At 36.5% G+C, this 10,469-nt stretch overlaps 1 protein-coding gene across 1 annotated transcript; it reads left to right on the top strand.

Moving 5' to 3' along the window:
* Window positions 1-2,808: 2,808 nt before the first annotated feature.
* Window positions 2,809-3,741, top strand: Vom1r15 (vomeronasal 1 receptor 15). The gene is given in 1 exon segment (NM_001008960.2): window positions 2,809-3,741. A coding segment is annotated over 1 exon segment (921 nt). The 5' UTR covers window positions 2,809-2,820.
* The last annotated feature ends 6,728 nt before the right edge of the window (window positions 3,742-10,469 follow it).

Genomic DNA, 10,469 nt, shown 5'->3' with positions numbered 1-10,469 from the left:
GAAAAATATGGAACTCATTATGATTTGCATACCATCGGTTTCATCCATACCAATCTGTGTATTACTTCCACTTTTATATAAGTCATGTTGACATGAATACATGCTCAATTCTTAAACATGGGGTGCCTTCCACCTTCTTCTTATGTGATTTTGAGGTATCCTCATGGTCTAAAGGCCTTTTAAGTTGAAACATTTTCTCAGTGATTATATATTTTCTTAAAAATCCTACATGGGAAATTTAACTGCTTTATCTTTCTGTAAGTATGTAAACCTTCTAAAGAAACCAGAGAGTATAGGTAATTACAACATATAGACCTCAAAATCATACCATTTCCACTGTCCTCCATAATGGTTTGTGATTCATTTTTATGATTTTTGTTATCTAAAAGAGCATAGACCACTATATAATAATGTACAAGAATCATTATAAGTGTTGCATGGTCATTTTATTGAGCTCACAATATGCATCACATTAATATTTGAGTGTTTCTTGTTTGGATGATGTTCTGTTCTGTTATACCTTGACTCTTGTTTTGTAAAGATACAATCAACACTTTACACACATTCAAGAAACCTTACCTACAAGGTACCTTCTGTATAGTGACAAGTGATTTTACAACAAAGAGACATATAGATTTCATATATGCCCAGCTCATGAAATTTTGTAAGTAAAACCTACCTAGTGTGAAACATGTAGACTAAGAAATAGAAAAAGATCTTTTTGTAAAGATATTACTTGTACATATATTGTAAAAATTGTTATTTCACAAATATAGTCTAAGCAGTATAGATTTCTACACATTATATATTCTAAAATCTTGTCAGCATTCAGATTACCATTACTTTCTTGTGAGATGTCTACATATCCCAATTTTTAGCAGGAACATATTTTCCACCACTTTTTCTTAACATTTCGGCAGTTTCATGACAATCCCAGAAAGTTGATTTAATAAGGACAGAGGACATTCTTCCTATATTTAGTCCACATTACATGTGGTTTTTCCTGATTTGTTTTGGAGGTTATAATATAAATTGCATTTCTCCTTTCTTTTTTTCTCCCTCCAAATTCTCACTTATACTCCTTCATAATATTATTCAAATTTATGTTCTCTTTTTCACTAGTTGTTATTGTAAATATGTATGTATATAAACATTTCTTTCTAAAGATGAGTTTTCCATTTATGTATTAGTTGTGTGTGTGTTTTAGGGCTGACCTTTTACCACTGGACAACTAATTTTTGTGGTCTTTCTCAGGGAAGAATCTCTCCTGTATCTAACTTTACATAGTTATCTAGAATTCTTTTTGTGTAGGTTTAAAACATATTGACTCATTGCATTCACTTTGGCATGTCCAGAGGTTTTGTTCATGGTCAGCTCAAGTTTGCATAGTATGTTGCTGAGATTTTATGGTTTTCTTTAGGTCTTATGAGACAAATTCAGTCCTCCTTAAATATAATGAATTCTTTGATTTTTTTTTACCTTTCTTCCTAGCTGCCAAAACAAGAAAGAATAAGTGAATATTAACATCTTCAATTTTGGGTAGGAGGTAAGTCAGATTCTTCTTCTTCTTTTTTTTTTTCATTAACTTGAGTATTTCTTATTTACATTTCGAATGTTACTCCCTTTCCCGGTTTCTAGGCCAACATCCCCCTAACCCCTCCCCCTCCCCTTCTTTATGGGTGTTCCCCTCCCCATTCTTCCCCTATTACCGCCCTCCCAACAACAGTCACATTCACTGGTGGGTTCAGTCTTAGCAGGACCAAGGGCTTCCCCTTCCACTGGTGCTCGGTAAGTCAGATTCTTAAGGCATGGGATCTGATCAGTTTTTTATGAACAGGGACGTCCTTTCTTAGAGTTTAGTTATACCTGGGAGAAACAATCTCATGGAAAACTCAGTGATGTTTCTTCTTGTGACTAAAGAATCAATGAACATGTCAAGTAGTTCAGGGTGTGAATAAAAACCATTGGACATACGCAAATGAGCAATATACCTGGATTAAATGATGGACTCTTTTTTTTTTTTCCTTTTGAGGATTCTCCCTTGTGGTTTCCAGAGTGGGTGGATCATTTAGTGCTCTTATCAATAGTGAATGAGAATTGTTTTCCCTCATCCTAAACAGTGATTGCTGACAGCTTTATTGCTGCTTTATTGCTCATTCTGATTGGAATGAGATGAAATCTCAGTAGTTTCACTTTTTATTTCTACAATTGCTAAGAATAATGGACTGGTTTTGAGGTATTTATTTTAAATTTTATTCTTTTATTGAAAAATCGTTGTTCAAATCCACAAAACACTAGTAATTGGTCATTTATTTCACTCATTTTTGTGCATATGTGTTCATTTTATAGTCCAGATAATTGTTTTATGAAAGAAGTATAGATGTCATATATTTAGAATTCAGATTAGAAAATTAATGGGATTTTCTTAAACTGAAAATATCAATATAGCTGTCTTTTTGTCACATACACATTATAAATGGCAGTTGATTTTGTAATGTAGAGGGGAGAGTTCTCACTGCCACCAAATTGTCATTGTTTCTAGAGAGAAACATGACATCCTATTTAATACTTAAATTTATTAAAATTATTTGGAGTTTCCTCTTTAAATGCTTGGTGACTCCAACAGTCACCCTGCAAATTATAAGTGATGAGTAATTGCTTTTCTAATGGGATTTTGTTATGTTGTCTCCACTGCCTTTACAAGCTTGAGGTCAAAATGGTTCTCCCTCACCCCTCATCCACTTACAAAAGTTCAAATCATCATTTTGATCAGAGAAGCCATTTTTATGCCATTAAAATGCAATATTGATTGATGACAGGATGGATTCCAAGGATCTGGCAATTGGAGTTATATTCATCCTTCAATGTTCCATGGGAATTCTAAGACATTTCATTCTTCTATCTTACTACTTAATGCTTCATTATAATAAACACTCATTAAAACCAATTGATTTGATTCTCATGAACATGTTCATAGCCAACTTCTTGATAATTTTCCCTAAAAGTATGCTACAGACAGTGGAAGCTTTTGGGATAAAACTGTTGTTCAGTGTCTTTGTTTGCAAATTTCTTTTGTATATTGAAAGAGTTGGCCGAAGTGTTTCTATTGCTACTGTCTGTCTCTTGAGTGTCTTCCAAGCCATCACCATCAGTCCCAGAAACTCCTGCCTTTATGGTCTTAAAGTAAAAGTTCCAAAGTACATCAGCCTCTCTATTTTCCTTTGCTGGGCCCTGTATTTTGTTGTAAATATGATTTTACCAGTGTATGCATATATTAAATGGAGCAGCAATAACATGACATATAAAAGAACTTTAAAATACTGCTTTAGTGTAGGTCATGATGAATTTACAGGCTCTTTTTTTACAATACTTTTTGTATTCCCTGAAGTCTTTCTTGCTATTCTTATTGTCTGGTCCGGAAGCTCAATGGTTGTCATTTTGTATAGGCACAAGCAGCAGGTTCAACACATCTACTGCAATTATGCTTCCACCAGAACATCCCCCGAATCAAGAGCCACTAAGAGCATTGTGGTACTAGTGTCAGTCTTTATTTGCTTTTATTCTATCTCCTCCATCTTATATGGTTGCATTGCTCTTTTCTGTGATAACAGCTGGTCGTTGATAAACATCGCAAACATCATTTCTGTGTGTTTTCCTGTATTGGGTTCCTTTGTGGTGAGCCATAACCCTGATTTTCCCAGATTCAGTTTATCCTGGATAAGAAATACACGAAGAGTATGAATTTATCACATGTATTTAAAGTATATGAGTTTTGTCATTTACCTTCAAGCATCAATATAAAATCTTAAAAGTCATTTTATTTCTTAGGGGAACTGTAATAATTGTTTAGGCTTCATAATGTGTTCATTATTACCTATACGTGCACAGCAAAGAGTTTGAAGAGGTTGTCCTTTACTCAATAAATATAGCTGTTTTGGCAAATATCTTAAGTAGACTTTCTCAAAGCTAAGGGAATACTTTATACTTTGATTCTCAAAAGATGTTTCCATAATGTTTGAAAAAGAAAGGGTACATATGAAATATATTTTTTAAGAAGCAAAAACAGTTACTAGAATGATGAAGATTGTTAGAAGGTAGTGAATTATTAAATCTATTATGTATGTTTAATTGTTTTGCAAAATTGTGCTTTGTACTGTTTATTATATTTGTGTGAAAAAGAACACTAGGAAACAGGCACAATATCAATTTTTAGAGCAATGTATAAAGGAGATTTGCTGTACAGTAGAATAAAACATAAATTTCCTATGATAAAGGCTGTGAGATTTTTGTTTGCCATCTTTGTAAGATTGATATTTCTCAGAAATTCTTAGGTGGTATATGTGATCAATTTATTGTACCCACTGCCACAAGTGTGTTAACCTCCACACATGAAAAATTAGTGAGAGAAAAAAATCACAATTAGGGTGTTCATTTCACTTTCAGTTTCCAAATAGTAATTACCTTTTTATTTCTTCTAGTATTGTATGGTTTCATTCAAGGTTGATTGAAGGTTTAACAATAACTTGAGACTGTCACATATCCTAAAATCACAGCCATGATTTACAACAACATGGGTAGATATTTCCCTAGGTATCTTGAAAGGAAGATGTCACAGTCTAAATTGAAACAAATTTAGGCTTTAAAAAGTGTGCAGGCAACTTAGATCCAACCCGTGCTTTTTCTTTGTTGGGTGGTTCAGTCTCTGGAAGGACACAAGGGTACTGGTTAGTTGACTCTGTTGGTCTTTCAGAGGAGTCCTTCTCTCATTTGGGTCCTTTCACCCTTACCCCACCTCTTCCAGAAAACTACGAGCACCATGCATTTAAAAGAAAATTGATTAAAGTTATATTTAAAGCATAGGGTAAAATCTACAGTGTAAGAAAAAAACATTTGCATGGAAAAACAAAATATCAGAGGGAGCTCTGCAGGCTTAGATTATTCAACACCTGCATTTAATAAGGGTTTTCAAGTGCTTTGACCCCCCTTTTAGCCCACTATCCAAAGGTAGGGGCTAAATGACACAAGGGGATATAGACCTGTTTGGAAGTAGTTTTTAAGGAAATTCCAACATCTTTCAAGATATCAGCAATCCAATTCAGCAGTGTTAGGATACCAAAGATGAATCAATGTAGGTGGTATGATCTAGGAGAAACAACCATGTCTTTGTCGAATTGGCACGAGTCACCAGAAACAACCAGGACCAGCTGGATGTTCTATGTTGTCCTTCTCTCAAGAAGTAAAGATCATCGAAGACAGGAGACAAAGGAAGTGTTACAAGGGTAGCTATGCAAGTGTGCTATCACTGCTTATTGAGTTCTATTTATACTCTCTCCACACATCACATGTTCTCTCCTTGGTCTTACCTCACCAAAATACCACTTTAGTCTTTATCATATGATACAACGAGACACTTCCACTTCAGAGCCCAATCTCTCTAAGTTGTTGGATGAATAGGTAGCACCTTCAAATACTAATAGAATGTTTATGTCATTTGAATATTTTCATGGTGAAGAACTTCAGTATTTAATTTTCCTTCAACTAACTACAAAGGAATCTGACCCTTTTATTGATTGTTTTCAGATGTTTGGTTTGTGCCTTCCAACCTAGAGTAGTTGTCAAAACCAAAGCAAACCAAAGCAAACCAAAACAAAAACAGAACCCCGTATGGTATAGGAAGAGACACTGTGTTATCATTGATGCCTTAATGTTTTCACAAAAACTGAAAAGTTCACTCCAGCTTCAATTACCAATATGATTGCTGTTGAAGCCTTAGAATTCCCTCTCAAGAGGCTGTGACCTGGGAATATTTTTCAAGTCAGAAGAACTATGAGAAACATGCTTTCATCTGTAACCTCCTAATAAGCTATCCTATTGCTGCTTCTGCAGATTGCAACAGTTAATTTGCACTTTCTTTTTTCTTTTTTTTTTCTTTTTTCTTTTTATTTTGGAGCTGGGGACCGAACACAGGGCCTTGCGCTTGCTTGGCAAGCGCTCTACCACTGAGCTAAATCCCCAACCTAATTTGCACTTTCTAACACCCATTCTTTATATAGTCTGTGTAACAGACATCTTCACTAACAAAGACTTACCATAATAAGCAAAGTGATTGCTTCTTATGTAAGGATAATAATTGCTCAATGATGAGGGTCAATAGTCATGTGTATAGATTTGGAAACCATGTGCATGCAGGAATATGATTGGAAAAATGTAATTTGGGTGTTCCATGTTACATGTTTTAATGCTAGATAAGCAGACTATACCCAGACTTTTAGATTAATCTGAGAGGCTTCTCTGGTATTTCTAATCTGTATCACACTCCCATGTAGTAGTTGAAATTTCATACATTACAGTCCACACACCTTCAAGGACACACATGTGACCCATAACCCAATACTTCAAGTTAATTCTCTCCTGTACAGTTTCCAAAATATTCACAAACACTTCCATTAACTTGGTAATGAGAGTCCAAAGCGTGATCCTATGGGGGGGACATTTGATTTTTAATCTGTATCCATAAAGACATAAGTCTTGTTGGCATATGTGAAAATGGAGAGGAAAGGAAGTTGAGATCAGGAAATAAAAAAGAACAGGGAAGAAAATGTTGTAGGAGTGGATAAAAGAGAACAGGGGAATATAAAAGTACAAGAAACAAACAATTAAAAACAAAAAAAGACCCTCTATAGCTATTTATCACAGTCAGGGGTCATGGTTTGGGGCTTATATTAAACTCATGGGTAACTAAAAATGTCTGAAAGTTTAGTATCATGACCTCATAAGTTTTCTAGTTAAGAGGACATAATGGACAGGACAAGATAGTTTGACTGAGGGCAGATACGGTGCAAAGTGAAACAACTAAACTTGTATCAGAGTTGTCTGAAGGGGCTAAATGACGTTGCATCTCAGAAGGGTGAAATGATTGAGGATACATCGTAGTTTAATAGGTCTGTGGGGAAGTCAGGGATCTTGAGGTATTTAAAGATCATAAGAGTTGGGTGATCAATGATAAGACAATTTTCTTCAATCACTATATTTTCATCAGGTCTGTGAACTCCGACTCTTATCCTGGTGCCTAACTATACTAGACACAGTCATCAGTATGGACCTATAACATTAACTTCTGAAGCATCTTTGGACACAATAACCTGGAATTTGCTCTCCATAGATGGAGTATTGAGCATTGAGAGAACAGGGTTTTTATTTTAACCACATACCTTGTAGTTGTGGTTATGCTGTGAAAGGCTCAGCTTGATGCTGGAAACAATCTGTTGAGTACAGCACAAAACAGCAAATCCAATATTTTATAAACCATCACAATGTAATAAAAATTCTCCAAATACTTGCTCATAGTTTCATAGCATAGTTTGATGGCCCCTGAGGGCCAGCAGAAAGAATGGAAACAGTCAACCTCAGGAGGTAGGAGAATCAGGGACTCTAGGATGTACCAGAGACATGGGAGGTGTGAGACACACAGGATTCAGATGAAAGGACCTTACATCAAATGCCCAACAGTTGTCAAAGAGAGCTTGCAGAGTCCACCTCCAGGAGAAAGACGGGGCACCAAGTGGAGGCATGGGATTGCCATCCCACATTCAAAAACTCTGACCCACAATTGATTCTCTCTAAAAGAACTGAAGGGACAAAAATGGAGAAAAGACTGAGTGACAGAAGGTCCAGTGATGACCTAATTGGACCCAGATCAAGGGGAGGATCCAAGGCCACAAATTATGACTGATGCTGTATGGTGCTTAGAGACAGCAGCCTGAAATATCTATCCTACAAAGCCCCAGCAAGTAGGTGACTGAGACATATATAGATACTTAATCCTAACCAATGGACAAAGGCTGGGACCCCTGTGGTTGAATTAGGGAAAGGTTGGAAGAAGCTTTACAGGAAGACCAACAGTCTCAACCATCCATCCTTTCCTGAGATCTCTCTATCCTGGCAGCATATACTTGCTGATATGAGGCTCCCATAACATATACAGCACAGGAATTCCTGGTCTGCTATCAATAGGAGAAGATGCACCTAACCCTCGATAGACTTGAGGCCTCAAGGAGTGGGGATGTATAGTAGGGTGGGGGGATGTGTGGGGAAATCCTTTTGGACATGGGGAAGGATGAATGGAATGAGTCAGACAGTGAGGAGGATAATGACTAGACTGTTGAAAAAAAGAAAGATTAAAAATAATATTTTTAAAAAACATTTACACTGAAGTTGACAATTAATCATAAATATAGGGCATGGAATATTTAAAATGGCCAATGTAGTTTGGCAGCAAGTAATTGTGCTTGACATGTATGTTACTAAATTCTTCTGTTGAGTGGCTTCAATAGGGCCACTGTTGGTCATTGAGCTTCTTGGTAGATAGTCTTAAAGCAAGACTAGAAAGAAACAAGAAATTCAAATTACCTCTGTCTGTATTATCTTAGCTTATTAAAAGTAGATGCTTACAATAAAGACATAATTAATAGAGATTTGGCCACATATAAAAGTATTTTAAACATGTCTAATCTTGACACAGTACCCTAGGTATTTGTGAAATAACTCTAATATTTCTCATTATCTCTGAATGAAGCCATAGTTAAGGCACAAAAGCATTCTGGCAATAAATATATCTTGTGTATATTCTATGCTTTATTCTAATCGGAGGCTGATAATGATGTATGAAAAGAGAAACACCTATTCTTTACTGGAGGGCATTTCAAATGGTAAATCTGCTAAAGAAATCTAGACCCCTTCAATCTTTTTGGAGGTCCCTCAAAAAGCTAAAAATTGATCTACCATAAAATAATGCTATATTACACTTGGCCATTTATCTAAAGTACCATACATGTTACTACATGTATACATGGTAATTCATGTTCCTTTTTCTTCTCTTCCTAATAGCCAATAATTGTAAAGAAGCCTAGATATCTACAAACTGATGGTTAGACAATAAAAATGTGATACATTTATACTACGGGATGTTCATAAAAATATGAAAATTTCAGATATATGAATTGGGCTGCAACAAATCATCCCATTTGAAGTAAAGTAGATACTAAAAGACAGGCATGGGATGTTTTGTCTTATATATGGCTATTTGCTTTTAAAATTTAAATGTGTGTGTGCCCTTCAGAATAATCTCAGCAGTCAGGAATCTAGTAAGAAACCAAGGAAGTGTAGTAGTTCTTTCAAAGAAAGATAAAATAGAATATAGTCCTATAAAGAGACTATGCAGAAATTGGTATATGTGGACTGGATGGAGAGGGTCCTGTGAGGGCAGAGCAAGATAGGAAATAGAGGGAGGCCAAATAATACTAAAAGGTTTTCAAAGGTGTCAGGATAATCTCCTTCTGCACTGAATGAAGGTAGTCTTTTTATTATTTAAATGTTGATTTCTACACCAGCAGAAAGCTGAATGCTGTCTGTCTTTGGTATCTTTATTCTGATTGATCATCACTGCCCTGGTGTATTTCAAACATTCTTCTCATTGATTGCTTATTGATTTAACAGGATTTGGTGGTCTATATCAGGGCAGGAGACGAAAGGCAGATAAAGAAATTCTGGGACATGATTAGGCATGGAGATTCATGAACCAGACAGAGGGAAAGAGATGTATGTGAACTGAATGAAAAGTAACAGGCATGTGAAATATGTGGACTAGTATAAATGGGCTATTAAGGTATAATAGCCCAAGTTGGACACAAGTATAAGGGAAAATGCATGATATAAAAATAAATGTTTTAAGTCTCTTTGCCATTATGCATGTGCTGGTGGATTAGTGGACAGTGTGTAATAAATAGCTCCCTGAACATCGGTCTAGAAATTCAAGCTTAGTGCCTGAGAAAAGTCATGGGTGGAATTCAGGTGTTAGGGCTGGGGTTTTTCCCTAGCAAACTGGCCTGTCAAGTATCATAGCCCCTTTAAGAGTAGGCAGGGTAGAGAAACCACCTTCCTGTTCAATGTGGCATATTGACTGACATCCTGCTGAACAGGTGAGCAAGTTGTGCCTGCAGGTAAAACAGGCATGTAGTCACAAGGAGCACTGACATGCCTGAGAGCAGCTGTAAGACCAATTCTTGTGCTCCAAGCCACCAGCCTGGGAGCCTCAGGACTCACAAACCCAGGAGCTGCCTGGGACAGGACCCTTCTGGTTTCTGCCTGCTCTTGGAGTTGAACCATTCACACAGCTCTCTTTACCCAAATCCCATGGGGGAGAATGATGGACTCGGAGAAGTGCAGACAATCCTGAGAATTCAGTGGAAGAAATCCTTCTGCTCACATTCCTGGTGCAAGAAGAACCTGCCTAGTGCATTCTTTGACCTCTGTGCACAAGAACCTAGCAGTAGTCAGGGCCAGGACCCTTCTAGTATTTTCCTGTTCTCAGAGCTGACCTCTGAGTACACAAGGAGTACTGATAAATCTGAGGGCAGAGGTAAGACCAACACTACTGCTCCAAGTGACCAGCATGTTGACCTTAGGACACA

Source organism: Rattus norvegicus, chromosome 1, assembly GCF_021556685.1.
Source record: "Rattus norvegicus strain SHRSP/BbbUtx chromosome 1, alternate assembly SHRSP_T2T, whole genome shotgun sequence".
Taxonomy (NCBI): domain Eukaryota; kingdom Metazoa; phylum Chordata; class Mammalia; order Rodentia; family Muridae; genus Rattus; species Rattus norvegicus.
The sequence above is the reverse complement of the archived record's forward strand: the minus strand, read 5'-3'. Positions and strand labels throughout refer to the sequence as shown.